Source organism: Stenella coeruleoalba, assembly GCF_951394435.1.
Source record: "Stenella coeruleoalba genome assembly, chromosome: 1".
Lineage (NCBI taxonomy): Eukaryota > Metazoa > Chordata > Mammalia > Artiodactyla > Delphinidae > Stenella > Stenella coeruleoalba.
The window spans coordinates 176,449,440-176,471,980 of record NC_137169.1 but is presented as its reverse complement, the minus strand read 5'-3'; the positions used below and the strand labels follow the sequence as shown (position 1 = coordinate 176,471,980).

At 35.7% G+C, this 22,541-nt stretch overlaps 1 protein-coding gene across 1 annotated transcript in view; it reads left to right on the top strand.

The window, feature by feature from the left end:
• The window catches only part of XPR1 (xenotropic and polytropic retrovirus receptor 1), a 199,441-nt gene that overhangs the window by 114,948 nt on the left and 61,952 nt on the right, over nt 1–22,541 (top strand). Inside the window, exons 3-6 of the mRNA XM_079918229.1 lie at nt 5,452–5,553; nt 18,066–18,289; nt 21,082–21,231; nt 21,501–21,584. Coding sequence (XP_079774355.1) covers nt 5,452–5,553; nt 18,066–18,289; nt 21,082–21,231; nt 21,501–21,584 — 560 coding nt within the window. The remainder of the gene's footprint in view (nt 1–5,451; nt 5,554–18,065; nt 18,290–21,081; nt 21,232–21,500; nt 21,585–22,541) is intronic.

Sequence of the window (22,541 nt, the reverse complement as noted above, 5' to 3'; positions counted from 1 at the left end):
CAGTTTTTGTATATGATGTGAGGTGGGGGTGCAACTTCATTCCTTTGTGTACAAATATTTAATTGTTGGAGTTTTGTCTTTTTAAACTTTAATAAAGAATCATAATTTTCTCAAAATTATTATGAAACAAATATGTTTCATTTTTACAGTTAAAAAAAGTAATGTATGGAGCACATACTATGTACCAGACATTATGTTGGGCATAGGATCTGTAAAGAAAAAAAGATAGTTCTTACCTTCAGTCTCTCACAGATCTGGAAATTAAGAAACTTGAAAGTATTGATAGTAATAAAAATGTGAATGGAACATATAAGATATTTGAAGAAGTTACTAGTGGTTTTAAAGAATTGGTTTTTGAGAGACTGCATGTGAAAATAAGATGACATGGTAAAAAATAAAAATATTCCTGAAAATTGCTGTAAAAAGCACTTGATGGTGGTTGCTATGCAGTAGGAATATTTTACCTTGATTAGTACTCATCCATAAATGCAAGGTAAAGATAAGACCATAACAGAAATGACAAAGAAATCTTTCACTCATTCTCTCTCTCCCTCCTCTCTCTCTCTCTTTAGTATAACTGAATGAATTAATATTTATTTAACTAAGAGCAAAGGGTTCTTTACAGCAGTGCTCTCTGAGTCATTCTTTGCCAATTCTGTGTTTTTTCTCACCCCTTTGTCTTCCTTTTTTTTTCCTCTTGATGCTAATCTTATATTTGTTGATATATCTTGCTAAGATTTGCACTTATTTACAACAGCTTTCTTTGAACTGAGTTTAGTCTTTTGTGACTAATTATTGAGTTAATAGTTTTGTGACTAATTGACATTAGGACATGTTAGATTCGTTGTATTAGTCTGCACGGGCTACCATAACAGAATACCAAAGACTGGGGGCCTTAAACAACAGAAATTTATGTTCTTAAAGTTCTAGAGGCTTGAAATGCAAGATCAAGGTACCAGCTCTTCTGGTAAGACCCTTCCTGGCTTGCAGAGGGCCTTTTCGCTGTTTCTCACATGGTCTTTACTCTGTGTGCACGTGCAGGGGAGAGAGGTGGGGAGGGAGGGAGAGGGACATCTCTGATGTCTCTTCCTCTTCTTATAAGGACAGGAGTCCTTTTGGAATAAAGCCCCACCCTTATGACCTCATTTAACCTTAATTACCTCGTCAGTGTCCTATCTCCATATCCAGTCATATTGGGATAATTTGCGTGGAGAGCACAATTCAGTTCATAACACCCATGTAACACATTGTAGTCACTTTGATATTCTTTATTTTACAATAAGAAAGTACAGTTAGTCTCTGTAAAACTTACATTGTTGCTGGAGGGGGTGAAAAAAAAACCTTACATTATCTAGGCTCTCTACACCTATATTTCCTCACCTATACGACAAGAAACTTGGACGAGTTGATTTCTGAATGCTGAAATTCTCTGTTCCTTCAATTTAGTTACTGATTTCTAATATTATTCAGCAGATAGATTTTAGGAAGCATCTTATAATAGAAATTCATGTTCTGTAAATCAGCATTCTACCAACTCATTACTGAAGTGAAAGTCTTAGTCATTCTATGTACCTCTAAATTCTGACATAGATATTTTTTTCAACAAGCTATGCTGGTTAGGTTTTTACTATATTCTTTTAAACTAGCTATGCTGGTTAGGTATAATTTAAAGAATTGAATGTGACATGTTTCTTTTTTCTTCCAGTTAATAATACCTTTTATTTATACAATAAAGTTTATCCTTCATAAATACATTTCATTGTAATGGATACAATAAATACAACATAATAAGTGTAGACAGTAAAATGTGAGAATCCCTCTCATACTTACTCCTCTTTCAAAGGAGTTAACCACAATTAACAGTTTAGTATGCATCCTTCTACTCTTCTTTCTATGAATGTACATATGAATATTAATTTATATTTTTTCATAAATGAAATCATACTGTATATATTCTGTTATTTAAATTTTTTCCTCAGCATTGTGTCTTGGGATTTTCATAAATACCAAGATATATGCATATCATATTTAAAATGGCTGCATGGTGTTATATAATGTTATTGTAATTTATGTAACTGTTCCCCTTTTGTTGGATATCACTTTGTTTTCTTTATCACTATTAAAAGTAATGTGCAGAGATTCCTTTAGAATATACTTCCTACATGTGGGATTAAACACATTGAAAATTTTGATAGTTACTGTCTTCCTAAAAGGCTTTACAGATTTACATTCCACCAACAGGGAGTGATAGTGTTCATTTACTTTCACCACTGCCAAGATAATACCACTATTTTAAAATTGCTTCCAATCCAATGGTTGAAAAATTATATTTTCATTGTTTTAAAGTTGCATTTATCTGATATCTGGAATGTTGAACATCCTTTCACTTGTACACTGTATATTTTTCCATAAATTTCTCTAGTTTACCCATCTTTCTTATGGAGTATCTTTTTAATATTGATTTGTAAGAGTTTTGTAAAATATATTTTGCATGTGAATTCTTTATTTTAAATGTTGCAGGTATGTTTTCCCTGTCGTTCATCTTTTAACTTTGCTTTTGGTATCTTTTGATATGGAGATTTTTCATTTTGTGAGAATGTCAGTCATTCTCTTTATCCTCTCTGTTTTGTGTACTGTGTAGGAAGCTTCTTCATGTAGAGTTATTTAATTTTTTGTAGTATTTTATGTTTCTTTAACTCCATTTGGAGTTTATTTAAGTGGGTAGCCAATTCACCCAACCTTACTTGCTATGTAGTCCATTCTTACTGATTTGATACCATTTTATCTCAGTCTAAATTTGTGTTATGCTGATCTATTTCTGGACTCTCTATTCTCTTCTTTTTGTTGTGTTTTCCTAATTTCTTTACCAATAGTGTACTTCTAATTACAGTAGATTACTGTGTCTTTTGAAATCTGAGATGACAAGAACATTTTCCTTCATTTAATTTATTTTACACAGCTATTCTTGCTACTTTTATCTATAGTTTTTTTCCTCTTCTCTCTCTGTTTGCTATTACTTCTTAGTGTTGCTGTAATCTTACTCGACCCTCTTCTGATTTGTGGCTGTTAAGTTATATGTGAACTAGAAAACTAGATAACAGACTGCTGGTATTTTAGATAAAATAGTCTCTAGATCGAGGAAATGAAGAATTCATATGACATTGATTCGTGGGTAGAATGTTCATGCTTTAATACATAAAATTTATTGCACGCTTTTTAGTTTCTCAGAGGCTTAGATTTTTTGTTGTTTCTAGGTTCTTAGTAATATTTTGAATAGTTGATGTTGCTGAATATGCAACATCATATAGAAACATTCATATATGTTAAAATTATTTTTTTAATTGAAGTATATAGTTAATTTACAATACTGTATTACTCTCAGGTATACAGCAAAGTAATTTAGTTATATATGCGTATATTCTTTTTCAGATTCTTTTCCATTATAGGTTATTACAAGATACTGAATATAGTTCCCTGTGCTATACAGTAAATCTTTGTTGTTTATCTATTTTATATATAGTAGTGTGTATCTGTTAAGCCCGTACTCCTAATTTATTCCTCCCCTGCAAAATTATTTTTTAAACAGAAACTACATTTAAATCACTTTGAGGGACAACTTTCTTTATTTCCATCATTTTATGGTAATGAAAGTTGTCTATTAATAGGGAAACAAAGTAAATATGACCAAGCCCACTTTTTGCTTTGGGGTTTTCTTCTCTAACAATACAATAGAGAACAAAATTAAAATTAAAAAAAAAAGAGTAGGTAAAGTAGAGTAAGATTTACTCTTATTCTATATCAACTAGAACCAGATGTATTATAAGAGCAGCATCTGGAGAATTTCCTGGCTGTCCAGTTGTTAGGACTCTGTGCTTTCTCTGTGGGAGCCTGAGTTCAATCCCTGGTCTGGGAACGAAGATCCTGCAAGCCACACAGCGTGGTCCCCCAGCCCCACCCTGCCACCAAAAAACAAGAGCAGCATATGTTACCATGGAGCATCTTTAACTCAAGGTCAGCTTTAAAAAAAGCTTTGACCTGCTTTATGGTTTGGAAAAATAATTCTCACTGGCCTTGGGCAATTATAGCCTTTATTGTACCTAAATTGCTAAGCTTACATGAGGTACTTAAAGTAGCTGTCCCTTCTTTACTGCACAATCAGTAGAATCCTGCATTGGCTGTTCCGTTCTAAAGCATAAGAAATAGAGAAGTAGTAGTGCTATTTTTTTTTTACATTTGTATATTCAAATTAAATGAATAGATTCAACATGCTTTTTTAAACTTCGTTTTAAGCTTTTGTTTTCTTTAAAATATCTCTGGTACTATGAATTTGTGTGTATGTGTGTTACATATTACTTAGGGAAATACTGTTTCTCTTATTACTGGACAGGTGAATTATTTAAGGGTTTCCAGGATTGCACTAAGATTTGGAGCATCTGAGGGTTGTAAAAGAACCTGTACTTTTTGTAGACATTTCAAGCTTAGAGTGCCCCAGAGATCCAGAAATAAGGTAGTTCTAAATTATGATTAGCATCTGGAGTCTAGTCAGAGCTTACTTGGGCAAGAAACATACCCTTTTTAGGCTTGGGGTTCCTGAAGCTATATATATCTATACTACGAGATTCAGTAAATCAATATGCTATATGACAGCTCACAAAGTGGATCCTGCCTGCAAAGACATATATTGATTGGCCCACACAGTGTTTTTAAAATACCTAGATTTATGGCTTCTGACTGAAAAATTGGAAGATCTGACAACCTGAGCAGCAACTAGCTAGATGGACTTGTGCTCTCCGCTTCACCAGAATCCATACCACTACTTATCCTGAATGTGTCAGTTGCCATTTGTCACCATACTTGCACAATTACCCACTTACTTAACTCATTTATGTTCCTACCCAGCAACTGAAGGTTTGGAATATCTAATTTATAACTATCAGTCTACATCTCTTTCTCTGTGTCTGGTGCAGCTAAGGTAAAAATGAGTAGATAGCAATTTAATATAGTTAGAACAATCAACTCATTTTTTCCAGAAACACATTACATATTCATGTCTTCATTATCTGTTGCATTTTGTGAATGCAGTACTTAATCCTGAGATACTTTATTTACTCTCTGCTGAATCCTACTCACTTCACCTCCCAGCACCTAGTTTCCCTTGATCACCTCTGCAGTAGTGTCTTCTGAAGTCTTATGAACACGTATTTTGTCCACCACTATAAGTTTATTATAGTAGAGATTTAGAAAACTTCATTCAATTAAAAAATAATTGTGTTCCTGTGAAGAGGCCTTTGATTAGCCTTTTCTTAATATAGTTCACAGTTCATTTTTTTCAAAGAAATACATATATTGACATTCGAAGACTAAGAAAGTAGTAATTTAAATTTTTATTTCCATAATTTTCCTAGTTCGCCTTTGGACACTAAATTTTAATATTGTTTTCCTTGCTTTCAGTTACAGATGAGGACACAGTAAAGAGGTATTTTGCCAAGTTTGAAGAAAAATTTTTCCAAACCTGTGAAAAAGAACTTGCCAAAATCAACACATTTTATTCAGGTAAGTAGTTGTTTGGTACAATATACAAGAGACAATTTCTGCTGCTAAGGAAGTAGGAACTCTACCGTGTCATTGTTGAAACTTCTGATCATTTTAAAATTGGGGCTTTTCTTACTATATTGCAATTAAAGGATATTTTCTTTAGCTGAGGTAGGAATGCATCTGGTACTTCACTGTTTGAGCCTTATATGGTCATTGCCTAGTTCTCTTGCAGTTGCAAGGATTTCAGGACCTCATTATGACTCAATACCTTGAGCTTCACTGTGGCCCAGTCCAAAGCATTAAAGAGTCAGAAACTTGGTTTTATCATTTCTCTCAGAGCTGAATGACACAGTTGCAGCTTATTAATTATGTCACTTTTATGCCTTTCCGTTGTGTGGAACACTCATATCTGTCTCTCTAGGGTATGGTCTCCAGAGTAGCATCTACAAGATGCTCTTGAGAAGAAAAGAAAATATTAGAACTTCTATTTATTTATGTCTGACCCTTTAAATTGTTGTTTTTTTTTATATATGTTTACTCCCCTACTCCTTTAACATCTGTTTTTTCATTTCATAGAACTCACCTTTTTTGACTACCTCATTCTGTTCCATTTGACCAGGCCCCTCCCCGAATTACTTTCATTTCCATCAGTCCTTGAGCTTTTAATCCCTTTACCCTCATTGCCTTGTGTTGATTGCCTCTGCCTGGCAAAACTCCAACCGTGGACCAGTCCAACCTTTTACCTTCTTCATGCCTACCCCCAGGCTGCTTAGGACAGCCGGGGAAAAAAAATCACAGCAGAACAAATTTGAACCACTGTAAATTCATTATTGCATTCTTAACTGTGTTCTCAAAGCTGCCTGTGGATCCTGATCAGTGCCCTTTTTCATATTTCAAAGTGCTTTTCTAAACCCTATGCCATTCTCTTGAATTCTCTGACCCAAGCATCTTCCCCATCATGTTCATTATACCTCCTACTTTACAAATAAATATAAAGGCCTTCAATTCCTTTTGGTGTGTAATACTTATGCAGATCTGTGCCACTCCCCTCCCACCAAATACCTATAGATATTCTTACCCTTATTTATTTTCCTCCAATATTTGTAGAAAAGATATACCTCTTCAGTCTATGGAAAATTCTATAACTACTGACTGAATTTCAGCTCCTGGAGACTTTGTTCCAGAAATTATTTCCTCTAAGAAAATAACTTTCCTCTAACTTCCCTTTTCAATGGATTAGTTTCCTTAGCAAATCACTCCCTTTAAACAGAAAATAAATAAATAAAAAAGGAAGCAAGGACTTCCCTGGTGGTGCAGTGGTTAAGAATCCGCTTGCCAGTGCAGGGGGACGTGGGTTCGAGCTCTGGTCCAGGGAGATCCCACATGACGCGGAGCAGCTAAGCCCGTGCGCCGCAACTGCTGAGCCTGCACTCTAGAGCCCGCAAGCCACAACTGCTGAGCCCGCATGCCACAACTACTGAAGCCTGTGCACCTAGAGCCTGTGCTCCGCAACAAGAGAAGTCACTGCAGTGAAGAGTAACCCCCACTCGCCACAACTAGAGAAAGCCCACGCGCAGCACCAAAGACCCAACACGGCCAAAAATAAATAAATTAATTAATTTTAAAAAAATATAAAAAAATAAATGGGATCACCTCATCTTGAAAAAAAGGGAAGCAAATATCTTAACTCTGTGTTCTCCTTCTCATCTTTCATTTATGGCTGGATTTCTTCCTAGGCAGAGGAAGTAGTTTATGCAAAGGCACAGAGCTCTGAAAGGGCATAGCATATATGCACGTCCTTTTCACTATGTTACAAGCACTTAGAAGGCAGAGACAAAACAGAAATATTATTTGAAACCATGCAAATGCATAGATTTTCAGCAAGGGAAAAATGTACAGAAGGAATTAACAGTGTTCAAGGACAAAAATAATTTCGACAATTAGGAGGTAAGAGGATAAAGAGGAACCAGCAATGTAGACAGAGGAGAGGGCAGCCATATAATGTAGAATGAGGAAGAGGAGACTAAAAGAGGAAGGCATTTGCAGTGGAAAGAGTATTTCGACTGAGAAAAGTCTATTGGGTATGATCTAAGGTTGTAAATGAGAAATATAAAGGTCAAGTTTATTAGCATTTTTCTTTTACTATGATTGTTCTGGGAAGGATCTCTGAACCCAACTCTAATTGGATAAATTAGATTACAAAAAGTAGATAAAGCTTCTTGATTTACAAAGAAAAATATCTGCTCTTAACAATAGATACATACTTTATATATTTTGAGTTAACAGTAAAAAATACATACAAATTATGACCTCATTACACAGACAGATGTGTGTGTTTTATATGTTTGCATGCATCTGTATATGTGTGTATGTGCAATATATTTGATTAAAAATATTTTCTCATGAAACAATACTTATTCTTACTACTTATATTCTGTATTCTCTAATTGTTTCTATTTGATTTTTTAAATGCTGATTTATGATACACTAAATTGCTTTCATGATCTCATATTGAGTTACAACCCTCAGTTTGCAAAATGGTATTTTAGACTTGGTTACTTTTCAAAGATAATTTTAGGCTTTCTACTATTAAAAATTTGGGGGCTATGATTTAATGACTTCCTTTCTCTGTGCTTATTGGCAGAGCCATTAGGGCATGTCTCTTGATGTCATCAAGGAGTAGGTACAAATTGGTAGTCTTCAGACTGACTTTTTGCCAGGTCAGGAAATGATGGGTAATATGAAGACATGATTGACAGAAGTAGAATTGGTGCTTGTCCTAGATTGTGTCATTTTTCTCCTTATTTAGCCACTTTCTCCATGGCAGATTGTCTTGTATACTACAATCCTCAGATACTAGGGCACATGAAGAACTATAAATAATATAGGGGTGAGTTCATCTTATAAACCCTACCTCCACCCAGTTACACCTCACGAATTATTTAATGGTCAGTTAAAAATGGTTATTTTTTAGGTGAGATATAGTATTGACTGAAACCTTGAAGTACCCCCTGCCCAAATGCTATAAAAGCTAAACCAACAAAACAGAATGAATACTACTAAAATATGGATGTATTTATTTTCATAAAAGTCTATTACCTATCAATTACATTTTGGATTTTTGAACCTTATTATTTTTTTTGAAAACGTTTACCATGTAACCTTCCTTGACCTCTACGTACTTACTTGTAAAATGAGCAAATTGATTCCCAGCCCTCTGGGATTTCACATGTAAGGAGTCAGAAGCTATTTTCAATATTTCACAAAACCTAATGTAAGTTATTTTATTGTTCTTTTTTTATTACATATTTTTTGGCTAATAAGATATAGGTATTTATTTAGATTTATAGATAAAATCTTCAAACATTTGAAGACCATGGGAAGAGAGGGAAATTTTTTAAAGGAGGTATCCTTTTGGTGATAACATTGCTGATCACTGACCTAGAGTTCTCCCAGGTGTCTTCTCGCACTGAAAATGGTATCAGTCAATACAAACTGAAGGTTGTAGTGCTAGAAACTTTTTTTTATGATGACCAGTAATGTCCTTTTCCATTGGGAGTACAAATTACTTCATGTCACATCTTTCTCTTTTCTCGAACCAGTTTGCTTTCTCCCTCCATTCAAAATACTTGGCTTCTAAGCAGTATTTCTATGCACCTACATTTTTTTTTTTTTTTTTTTTTTTTTTTTTTGCGGTACATGGGCCTCTCACCTTTGTGGCCTTTCCCGTCGCGGAGCACAGGCTCCAGACACGCAGGCTCAGCGGCCATGGCTCACGGGCCCAGCCGCTCCGCAGCATGTGCGATCTTCCCAGACCAGGGCACGAACCCATGTCCCCTGCATCGGCAGGTGGACTCTCAACCACTGCACCACCAGGGAAGCCCCAATGCACCTACATTTAAAAAAAACTCTTAGACTACATCTGTTGCTTTTAATATTCCACAATTAAAACAGGCAAGCCCTTTTTATTGGTTGGAATATTTTAAATATCTAAATGCTTTTTCCTTTGTTTCTAAAGGAAATAATTTCAGGGTTTTTATCTGGCTTGTCCTAATTTTTGACTTCAGTTTTTATGTTAGGAACTCACAACACTGTTATGTGCTTTTCCTTTCTTTACCAAAAAGGAGGGAGGAAAGGTAGGAAATCACAGTAGTGTTATTCATAAGTAGGAAAATAATGGTAATAGAAACAGATTTATTTCTTGGCTGTAAAATATTTTCAGTCTCCATGTAAATGTAAGACCAATTGGATAATAGTTACTCAAAACTATTCCTATTATACAGTTATTCCTGTAATCCTATTATACAGTATCTTGCTATATGTTTACTTTTCTTTATTCTTATTGAATTTGAGGCACTGTATAATAATGAAACATAAGAAACTCTCTCACTGAAATACTAAATGTTCATTTCACAGGTGATTATATGTGTCTAGTACCCACAACTGTGACTTAATGGCTAGTTTTGTTCTTTGCTTATTCATGTGTTAAAATGTGGATTAAATATATTTAGTTAAGTAGGGTGACCATAGGTTTGTAATATTGTTTAAAATTCTATTGTCTTAGCGTTTCTTCCTACATCATTACAACAAAATCAGTTACTTTTTTTTTTTAATATTTATTTATTTATTTGGCTGCATCGGGTCTTAGTTGTGGCGTGTGGGATCTTCATTGTGGCATATGGGATCCTCTGCTGCGGTGCCTGGGCTCCTCTCTAGTTGTGGCGTGCGGGCTCCAGAGTGTGCGGGCTCAGTAGTTGTGGCGTGCAGGCTCTCTAGTTGTGGCATGCGGGCGGCATGTAGGATCTTTGTTCCCCAACCAGGGATCGAACCCACATCCCCTGCATTGGAAGGTGTATTCCCAACCACTGGACCACCAGGGAAGTCCCCAGAATAAGTTACTTAAAAGCTATTAAAGGATGGGAGGTTAGGGGAAGTTGGGGAAGTGAATTAAAGCAGCTAGAGTGGCTTGCTTTCTTTCTAACACATCTGATGAAAATTAAAATTACAATTATTTACGTTCTATGTACAATAAATGTTGCTTTCTTCATTTTCTTTAAAAAAGTGATCGGGGCTTCCCTGGTGGTGCAGTGGTTGAGAGTCCACCTGCCGATGCAGGGGACGCGGGTTCGTGCCCCGGTCTGGGGGGATCCCGCATACTGCGGAGCGGCTGGGCCCGTGAGCCATGGCCGCTGAGCCTGCGCGTCCGGAGCCTGTGCTCTGCAACGGGAGAAGCCGCAGTGGTGAGAGGCCCGCGTACCGCAAAAAAACCCCAAACAAAAAAACAAAAACAAGCCATGGGAAACCAACCTTTTCTTTGTCTTTTCTTCTTTCTTTCCTCCTCCTTCCCTCCTAGCTTTTCTTTTCGTTTCTTTCTTTCTAAGACTGAAAGCATGGGCAATGCCCATAGTCACGGGGTAACAGGTTTTTAGGATGGCATCTTCACAAAAAAGCAGACTATCATCTAAATTAGTGTTCTTTTAAACAATTGTAGGTTGCAACCCAATAAATGACTCACAGGGTCAATAAGTGACCCACAGGGTCAGCACATTTTTTTAAAATATGAATAGAATATAGTAGAATGGAAAATATCAGAGTACATCTAATATATTTCTTTACTAATTATATCTTTAAAAAAATTTATAATATTTGTTATTGTAGAGTTGTACAACGTACTGTGGAAGCGAACATGAAGAAGCATAAATGGAAACGTTTAAATTTGCCATATCCTCTTGGAGGAGTGTGTTCGGGAATGGCTGTGTGGGGAGTAGGGAGAGCTGGAGTATGGTGTTCTAGGACAAGGGAAAAACCTATCCAGATGTGTAATGCATTAAAGTCCGTGACATATTTGGGGGTGAGGAGGATAACAAATAGTCAGCTGAGGCTGGAGTTGTAAGAAAATAAGGAGTGTTATTGATTAGAGAGAAAAGTGGAATGGAAGAATAGGATGCTATTTTCACACATGGAGGTTTTAGACTTAAGTATTTGAGGTTGTCAGAATTTCAGGTAAGAACTCCAGAAAAAGCCGTGCAAAAATAGGATGTAATGCAACAAGATTAACTATCCTGAATCACCTATAATGGGTCAACATTTCTTATAAACTTACTTTGTATTTCAGGTAACAGTGAAATCCATAAATTGAATCAGAAAGATGATAACATTGAAAGACAATAAAAGTATTCTAAGACATTAACTTTATCAAGAAATGTTCTTCAGTTGCATAACATGATAGCTTTGCTATTTTGAAGATACCTTGTATTTCTAAAATAACTTTTCTAAAAGTAAAAATATGTATACAAATCTCGTTAAAACTAAAGATCTTGATAATCTTTTTTTAGCTCTTTGAGGGACACATAGGTACTTTGAAAGTCTTGAATGGTTATTGGAAATTTTTATCAAATATTTTATTATCAGTGTATGAGAGCTTATGGCATTAAACAAATATTATTAAGATAATAATCTGTTCATATTTAGAGTGACTTGATTCACTGGCATGAATAGAAATTGGAATTTATTGCCAAAATAGGCTGTTTTCATCAGTATTTATAAAATTGCTTAGGAATATTCATTTTTATTTTTTATAACTGTATTTGTAGATTTTCATTCATAGACCAAAATAAGTTTTATATACACATTTAATACCTCTTTTTAGGTTCTGTGCTGTTCCATGTATTTGAGCTTTTTGGAGATCTAACTTTAGAAAACTGAGGTATCATTGCAAAATAGACTTGGACACTTGGTGTCAAAAGCAGTGTTTCTCATCCTTTTTAAACCTATGCCCCTTTGATAAGTTAAAAAATCTCACACCATAACTGTAGTAATATTGAATTTTTTTTTTCAAGTAACATATGCTTTATCCTCGACACTCCCACGTAGAGATTCTCTTTCATTATGCTCTTCTAGACAGTCGTGCCTTAAGGAAGAGAATCACTAGTTTAAAGAAAGTAGCAAAATACCCTTGAAAGTTTTATTTTTCCTTATTTCTACATAGGAACTTGGATTACTAGAGAGAACTTTTTTCCTACATATCCATTCATTCATTCATTCAGCAAACATGGATTGAACCTGCTATTGCAAAGATGAAGATGATAGTCCACACAAAAAAAGTGTATGTGAATGTTAATAGCCGCATAATTTATATAGTAAAAAGACTAAAAACAATCCAAATGTCCATGAACTGATGAACATTTAAACAAAATGTGGTGTATCCATACAGTGGAAAACAGTTCATCAATGAAAGGAACAAACTACTGATAAAAGTAGTTTCATACAAAATGAATGAACCTCAAAATCATGCTAAGTTAAAGAAGCCAGACAGACACATAAGACTACATATTGTATGATTCCTTTATATAAGGTGTCCAGAAAAGGCAAATCTGTAGACAGAGAAAGCAGATCAGTGGTTACCTGGGGGTGGGAGTGAGGATCAACAGCCAGCAACCATGACAGAAGTGTATGAGGTAATGGAACTGTTCTAAAATTGGATTGTGGTGATGATTGTACAACTCTACAGATTTACTAAAAAATCAGCAAACTTTATGCTTACAGTGGGTGAATTTTATGGTATGTAAAACATACCTGAAGAAAAGATATTAGGGGCGTCCCTGGTGGCGCAGTGGTTGAGAGTCTGCTTGCTAATGCAGGGGACACGGGTTCGAGCCCTGGTCTGGGAGGATCCCACATGCCGTGGAGCAACTAGGCCCGTGAGCCACAACTACTGAGCCTGCGCATCTGGAGCTTGTGCTCCGCAACGAGCGCGATAGTGAGAGGTCCGTGCACCGCAACGAAGAGTGGCCCCCGCTTGCCACAACTGGAGAAAGCCCTCACATAGAGGCGAAGACCCAACACAGCAAAAATAAATAAATTAATTGATGGACTTCTACCCCCAACATCTAAAAAAAAAAAAGGATTTAACAAAAAGAGTAAAAAAATTGTTCATCATAAAAGATGAGGATTATAGAACCATTGCCCTCAGAGAGCTCACAGTTAGTAAATAAAGCAAAAATATAAACAAAGAATTGTATGCAGTGTTCTATGTATGCATATATGTAGTCCCATGAGAGCCTTGAAGGAGCTTCAAATTGTGACTGAGAGTTGTTAGACGAGAAGAATTTTACATAGAAAATGATATTTATGATTAACCATGTAAAATGAGTAAGGAGTTTGCCAGATGGAGAGGCTGTTTGTTGGCTTATTGCTGGCATACAGGTTCTTTTTCTATCCATTTTTTGGGGCTTCTTACATTTTTAATATCCTTGTACTGAAAGATGTAAATAATTACAAAATTTATGTATTGACAACTCTGGCTAAGGAAGCTAAACAAATAGCAAACTCATGTATTAATGTTTTAACAACAAAAGTTGATCATTCATGCTACTTAGGATATTCTGGCTTTTCGATCTTACTAAATTACCTGAGGCTTTTAATTAGCATAATAATTTATAGTGGACTTTGGATAAACCTTCACATTCTTTCATTATATATGTGTTTGTATTTGTGTATAATATTTTTGCAAATAGCTATGAAGTGGTTGGGACGTAAATACTTAAGTTGTTTGAACCTAACTACTTAATAGAAGTGTTTGGTATATTTTTCGGCCTAGGAGCATCATGAAAAAATTGCTGAGATGTAAAGTGCACTGTGAACCAAGAAGTTCTATACTGTTTTTGATCATGAGGATAATAAGACAAACACATATGCAATAGAAATGCTTAACTTGTATTTTAAAAAAACCCTAGATTCATTTTCCCTTTGACTTAAATGTGAAATTTGAATATAGGTGAATAGTTCCATTTCTTACAATTATGGAAGACTACAAAACACTTAAAAGCTGTATAGCAGTGGTCCCCAACCTTTTTTGGCACCAGGGACCGGTTTCACAGAAGACAGTTTTTCCACGGACTGGGGGGGCAGGGGATGGTTTGGGGATGATTCAAGCATATTACATTTATTGTGCACTTTATTTCATTATATATTACAACGTAATAATAATAGAAATAATTATACAACTCACCATAATGCAGAATCAGTGGGAGCCCTGAGCTTGTTTTCACTTGACACTCACTGATAGGGTTTTGATATGAGTCTGCAAGCAGTTGATTTTTTATGGTCTCTGTGCAGTCAAACCTCTCTGCTAATGATAATCTGTATTTGCAGCCGCTCCCCAGCACTAGCATCACTGCCTCAGCTCCACCTCTCATGAGGCATTAGATTCTCATAAGGAGCGCGCAACCTAGATCCCTCGCGTGTGTAGTTCACAGTAGGGTTTGCACTTCTATGAGAATCTAATGCCGCCACTGATCTGACAGGAGGCGCAGCTCAGGCAGTAATGCGAGTGATGGGGAGCGGCTGTAAATACAGATGAAGCTTTGCTGGCTTGCTCGCTGCTCACCTCCTGCTGTGTGGCCCAGTTCCCTGGGGGTTGGGGACTCCTGCTGTATAGGATATGCAAATTATCAGGTACAAAATAAAACATATACTTAATATGGCTATAGACATAAAAGAAAGTATCAAAACCATGAGCAAAGAATAAGAAACTATCAAAATTGACTTTTAAAAATAACCAATTAGGGCTTCCCTGGTGGCGCAGTGGTTGAGAGTCCGCCTGTCGATGCAGAGGACATGGGTTCGGGCCCTGGTCCGGGAAGATCCCACATGCCGCGGAGCGGCTGGGCCCGTGAGCCATGGCCGCTGAGCCTGTGCATCCGGAGCCTGTGCTCCGCAACGGGAGAGGCCACAACAGTGAGAGGCCCATGTACGCAAAAAAAAAAAAAAAAAAAAAAAAAAATAACCAATTAGAAATTTTTAAATGACAATATAATTACTTAAATTAATATCTTAATCAATTAAACTGTAAGTTAGACCTTAAAAGAGAATTTATAAACTGGTAGTGTTGAAGTAGTAACTCAGAATGCAGCACAGAGATAGAGAGGAAAATACAAGGTATGTAAAAGACAGAACAAGAAGGTCAAGAAGTGATAGTTGATATCTGTTATTTGCTTTTTCCACTACCCATTCCATATTTCCTTTGCCCTCAGCCAGTACCTTAGTTGGTGAGGGTTCTTTACTGGGTGGGATAACCGAAACTTTAATTCCTGAAGGGGCTGAATCCTTAGTAATTCTGTCTTTTTTTGATTGCTTTAGTTTTCCATTAACTTCTGTTATTGGTCATGGAAGTACTAGGATGTGTTCCAGGAAGTCTCCTGGGTGGCAGACACAATGCTCATTGCTACTGTTGTGTTATCTATTCCCCTTGGAATCAGAATCACTTTAACTAGTAAACACCTTCTTTGCCTACTGGTTCAATGGTATGATGAGTCCAAAAAAGGCCAGGTGGCAGTCTCATCTTCCAATTCAACAGAACCATTGTTGTATTCCTATGAAAGAAGCATTTCCTCTTGAGGACTAACCAACAGGCAGAGCTCAAGTTGCAGGTTGAGTGGATTATTAGATATAATAGTGAAAGGAGCCACTCCTACTTCCACCCCTTCATTCCTAGACTGAATTTTGGCTGTGGTTAGGATAGAACCAAATAATGGTCTCAGTACTGCATTCTGAAAGACAGAACCCCAACCTTTGAGAGTTTTGTCTCCCAACTCATTTCAGTAAGCCTTTATGTTAGGCCAGCTATTTCTGGGTATGTGATAAAACCGTTTTATTCCATAGATATGCTCATTGCTTTACCACCTTGAAAATGGATAAGGCATTCCAGTTGATAGTGGTGCTAGCAGAAGCATTATAAGCAGGGAAGGCACATCCGTATAAAGAAAGCACTTGTTCCAAAGAGGACAAATCTCTGCCCCCTGCATCCAGTGCATGCAACCTGCCGCTAGGTGGTTAGTCAGTTCCAATGAGGAATGGTATCATTTCTGGAGCTCATTGCTAGCCTCTGCTGCCAGGTAAGTAGCTGCATTATTTGATGCATAGTTTCATACCAGGTGCTAGAGGCTGTGTTGATTTGCACCAGTGATAATACCACATCTAGAATAGCAGCTGCCTTCAGGGTGACCATTATTGATTAAGTTTAACAATAATCCACACTCATTCTTCAAGATTCGTCCAACTTCTGCACAGACTAACCAGATGAGTTAAATGGAGATGTGATAGATAACATCATCCCTGGTGGTGGCACTAATCTCTGAAGTTCCCCTAGGGATATGTTTGTGCTTTTGGCTTACTATCTTGATAGGGAGAAATTCCAGAACTTCCACTAGCCCTTCCTCTCCTGGATCAGAGTCAAATGTGGAGATTCCACCAGTAGCCCAGTATTTGTATTCCAGTTATACATTCCAGAACTGGAAATATAATCATAGTGTGAGCCTGTGAACCAACTGGGTCCACTGAGTTAAACCTGGGCTAATATTCCATCTATCACTTGAACAACTGTATATCTCCATTTTGACTGCGGGACCAAATGGCATTTGGAGTCTTCAGAAATTTGCATCAGTTCAAAGTATGTGGTAGGCATAATTCTAAGGTGCCCTCCAAAATCCCTTCCCCCTGATATACACATACTTTCTCTCAGTTATTCAATCAAACACTAACCTAGGTGCTGCTATAAAGGATTTTGCAGGTATAATTAAGGTCTCAAATCAATTGACTTTAAGAAGGTGAGATTATTCCAGGTAAGCCTGACTTACTCATGTGAGCTCTTAAAAGGGAATGAGTTATTTCTGAGGAGAGAGATTCAAAGCATAAATACTCACAAGGTTGTACAACCATCACCACAATCTAATTCCAGAACATTCATCACCCCAAAAAGACCCTGTACCCATTAGCAGTCACTCCTCATTCCTCCCTCCCCCCAGGCCCTGCCAACCACTCATCTGCTCTCTGTCTCTGTGGACTTGTCTGTTCTAGACATTTCATATAAGTGGAATCACACAATTTTGTGGCATTTTATGTCTGGTGTCTTTCACTTAGAGCATTATATCTTCAATATTCATCCATGTTTTAGCATGTATCAATACTTCATTCTTTTTTTATGGCTGAACAATATTCCATTGTACATATATACCATATTTTGCTTATCCATTCATCAGTTAATGGACATTGGGTTTGTTGCCACTTTTTTGACTATTATGAGTCCCAGTTTGTGTTATGTGTACAAGTTTTTGTGTGCATGTATATTTTCAGTTTTCTTGGTTATATACCTAGGAGTGGAATTGCTGGATCTTAAGGTAACTCTATGTTTAACTTTTTAAGAACTGCCAGACTGTTTTCCAAATTACAGTGCGGCTGTACCATTTTGTATTCTCACTCTTCACGGCTTTTAGATTCTGTGTCTTCAATCTTCATCTGTAAAAAGAAAGGGTACACTTGAGGTTTTGCTGAGGGGAAGTGTGGGGTAGAATGAAAGGAGGGTATTACACTGAAACATGTTTTTCCTATCTAGTTCTAAATATTAAATGTAGCATTTTTTTCCCTAGAAATTTTAGGGAAACAGACTAATTAGTAAAAATTCAGACGTCAGTGAGAACTTTTACCAGCTTTTTTATCTTGATGATTTGACAGTTCTGTTTTACTTCTTACAGAAAAGCTCGCAGAGGCTCAGCGCAGGTTTGCTACACTTCAGAATGAACTTCAGTCATCACTGGATGCACAGAAAGAAAGCACTGGTGTTACTACACTGCGACAACGCAGAAAGCCAGTCTTCCACCTGTCCCATGAGGAACGTGTCCAACATAGGAATCTTAAAGACCTTAAACTGGCCTTCAGCGAGTTCTACCTCAGTCTTATCCTGCTGCAGAACTATCAGGTACTTCATTTTTTACTGTGGAGGATAGAACCTTTAAATGATTGAGAAATTAAAATAAATGGAATTTCCTTGAGCTCTACTAATGGGTCAATCCAAAAAGGGAAATTCTTAGCATGTCATTATTCTTTCTGTTCTTATTGGGATTTCAAAGGTTCTTAATTGGCTAAAAACCAGGTTATCAGAGATGGTAAAATAATGTTAACAAAACTTCTGTTTTTGAAGATCAGTTTTCCAAAACCTTTTTGTACGGTATTCAGGAGTAGCCCTTGACTCAAAGAGTAATAGTTTGCTTCCTATTTTTAGAGGCATCTCTAAGTAATGAGTAGAAATAAGAAATAATGTATGTCTACCCAACCGCTGCTGGCTATGTAAGAACTTTTATATTCCACCACAGCAAAATTTCCATGAAAGCAGCTGTATAGTTAACTTTCCTGCAACTAACACTAATAGTGTAAAAGATACTGACTTTTCAACTTTCCACTGAGAACCCTTTCAGTTTTATTATCCACAGGCTGCAATATGACTGTATTTAAAACAAAAACTAAAACAAAACTTGGGAAAGAAAAGAAATTTTAAAACCCAACCTAAAAAGTTGAATTACCAGGTATGCTAAATTATGGAAATGCTTGGCATTTATTCATTTGTAATTCTTTATAGATTTGTTCACATAGTTAAATCTATAAAGAATATATTGAAAAACAGATTATTCGTTAAATAATAAACATTTAAATGGGCAAAAGCATCTCCCTAATCTTTAAAGAGACCTTATGTGCTATTATTTTTCCATTTTATTCTTTTGATTATTACTTCTAATCTGGTTAAGATCATCACAGGATCATACACTATATAAAAACTAGAGGTTATATAATACAAGTATTACCATGGGTAAATATTGGAATTTTAAAATAAAAAGTAATTATAGGGCTTCCCTGGTGGCACAGTGGTTGAGAGTCCGCCTGCCGATGCAGGAGACACGGGTTCGTGCCCCGGTCTGGGAAGATCTGACATGCCGCAGAGTGGCTGGGCCCGTGAGCCATGGCCGCTCACCTTGCACTTCCGGAGCCTGTGCTCCGCAACGGGAGAGGCCACAACAGTGAGAGGCCTGCGTACCGCCAAAAAAAAAAAAAAAAAGTAATTATAGTGCCGTATCTGTAGTAATCTAAGTTTAATGCATGTACTTATTTCCATCTTTCCCTTTCATAATTCTGCTTTCTTTTTTGGTGATTTAATATTTTAACATTTAATATTTTAACATTCAACATTAATATTTTAACATTTAATATTTTAACATGTTAATATTTAACATAATAATATTTTAACATTAACATTCAATGTTAATATTTAACATTCATATTTAACATTTAACATAACTCAGAAAATAACTTTAGAAGAATAGGAAAGTAATTATATAAGGTATATATGATGGGAAATTCCTTTCCTTTGAAATTTACCCATAGCTTTATAATTTATCTTTAAAAAGAAACAGAAATGTGTTTCTTCTTGCTTGTAGTGATATAAAATATTAACATTTCATATTCCTGTGTAATATTACACAGGAATTCCTGTGTAATATTACAGGGAAATACCCTTGTTAAATTTTACTTTATTAACTTTGCCAGAAGTTTTTGTTTTGGGTCATTATAAAAAGCTTCTTGAAAATAATTGTTAATTATAAAAGTTACAGGGAAATACCCTTGTTAAATTTTACAGGGAAATACCCTTGTTAAATTTTACTTTATTAACTTTGCCAGAAGTTTTTGTTTTGGGTCATTATAAAAAGCTTCTTGAAAATAATTGTTAATTATAAAAGTTCTGATCTGTCCTTTATCCTTTGAGACTGTCTATCCTGTAAGAATACATTTATTTTGAAAATGATGAGAAAGGAAAATGAATTGAAAGCAGTCTCCAAATCATGGTGTATACATGCAAGGAGAGTTTAAGATGACCCATTAAAGTATGAAAAACAATATTAACAAACAGGCAAGCAAGCAAAACCTAATTTGGAGTGACTGCTCAATTTTTTTTTTTACTGATGGTGATATATGGTCAAATTTGGGAGACCTCTGATTTAAAGAACCTTGCAAATCCACAGTTTCGTGCTTTTTTGTCTGTTGATTAAAGAACAACAGGATTTGAGAATATAGAAAAGTATAGTATTTTGATATTGTAGAAATGCAGGAAAAGTACAAGCTCCTACCCGTTATCAGCAAAACCCTGTAAGTATGATCACTTCTTCTTTTCCACTGACTCTTTGCACACCCATCCCCAAACAGAATGGATGGAAACAAAATAAAAGTTAAGAAAGATAGATGATTATCCATTTCCTGTGCTTGTTCATACATAGCAGGGGGAAATACATAGCTATACCAGGCCTGCAAAAAGCAAAGAACTAATAAATGTATTCAGTTCATGATAAATCCAGAGGATTTTCTGAATATATGCTTTTGATCAAAGAAGCAAAATAACATAAATTAACTATTTTGAAAACAGTTGTACATAGGAAAATGGAAATAAAAATGTTTTAAGACTTCCATTAATTTACATGAAATAGAAATAATAGGGTTCATAATCCAGAGTTTCTTTGTATTACTGATAGCATACTACCTTGAAATGAATAAATGAAATAAGAAAGAAGAGTCTTATCTTTTTATAGTACATGCTTTTATGAAAGCATTGCCATTTCCCTCAGTACTCAATCTTCAGTCAACTCAGTCAACACAAAGGGCTTATTATTTTTCATCTTCTCTCATGGTGGTGGAAATTATAGTAGTGTTTCTCATTTCTTTCTGTAGAATCTGAATTTTACAGGGTTCCGAAAAATCCTTAAAAAGCATGACAAGATCCTGGAAACATCTCGTGGAGCAGATTGGCGAGTGGCTCATGTAGAAGTAGCTCCATTTTATACATGCAAGAAAATCAACCAGCTCATCTCTGAAACTGAGGTACAGGAATCTCACTTATATACCACATATTTTCAATAATATTAATGTCTTATTTTTAATGAAATAACTCCTCATTTTTATTCTCCTTTTGTTATTAGTTGCTTGCTTTAAATACATACATTCTTACTCATGATTTTTTCTTTTGCTTTATTCAGTATATATTCACCAGGGGGTTATCAGAATACCATATATATAAATGGTTCAGAATTATTTATGCAATACTCAAGTTCAGTATAACCTGTGTTAAAAGTTAACAATGTGTCTTTTAGGCTGTAGTGACCAATGAACTTGAAGATGGTGACAGACAAAAAGCTATGAAGCGTTTACGTGTTCCCCCTTTGGGAGCTGCTCAGGTTCGTATTTGTTTCCAGTTGTTTGGTTGGTTCATTTTACCTATTGAATAATCAACATGATCTGTTAGCTGATAAAATATACTAGTTTCATTACTTTAAAAAAGGTTTCAGCCAAAGTTTATAAGTGTTTATTACTATTGCTATTTTCACTTTAAAAAATTAGTTGCCAAATCTCACTTCATAATAAATTGTAATGTCTTCCCACCTTTCTCTTCTTATCCTGTACTACTTCTCTTGTTTATTCTTACTGACACGCTAACTTCGTCAGACCAACTGATTAAGATGAGATATTTATCTGATGATATGGGAGTGGGAGGGCTTCAGATAGTCTGGGCTACTACATACTTTCCTCTAAAATGCAATCGTTGTGCCTAAAAAAGCATTTGTTAAATGATATCTACATAGTAGTTATACCAAAAGACATTTAAGTGGTATCTTCTGTGTCATAAACTAAATCTCAGTAAATTTAAAAGGATTTAAATAATAGAAAATATGTTCTGTGACCAGAATGGAATGGAAATGAATAACAGAAAGATCTTCCTCATCCCAATAAAAGGTATTTATGAAAAACCTAAAACTAATATCATACTTAATGATGAAACACTGAATGCTTTCTCCCTAACTAGGGACAAGTGTATTCACTCTTACCACTTCTATTCAGCATTGTACTGGAGATTATGGCCAGTGTAGTAAGGTAAGAAAAAGAAATAAAAGGCATTTAGATTAGAAAGAAAGAAGTAAAACTGGTGGGGTTTGTTTCGTTTGTTTTTTTTTGCCGATGACATGATGACCTATTTAGAAAATCCAGTGACTCTATAGAATAGCTACTAGAGCTAATTACTGACTTTATTAGCAAGGTTGCAGAATACAAGATCAATACATAGATATTTAGGGTTAAATCTGACAAAAGATGTGCAATACTTTTACATTGAAAACTATAAAACACTATTGAGAAAT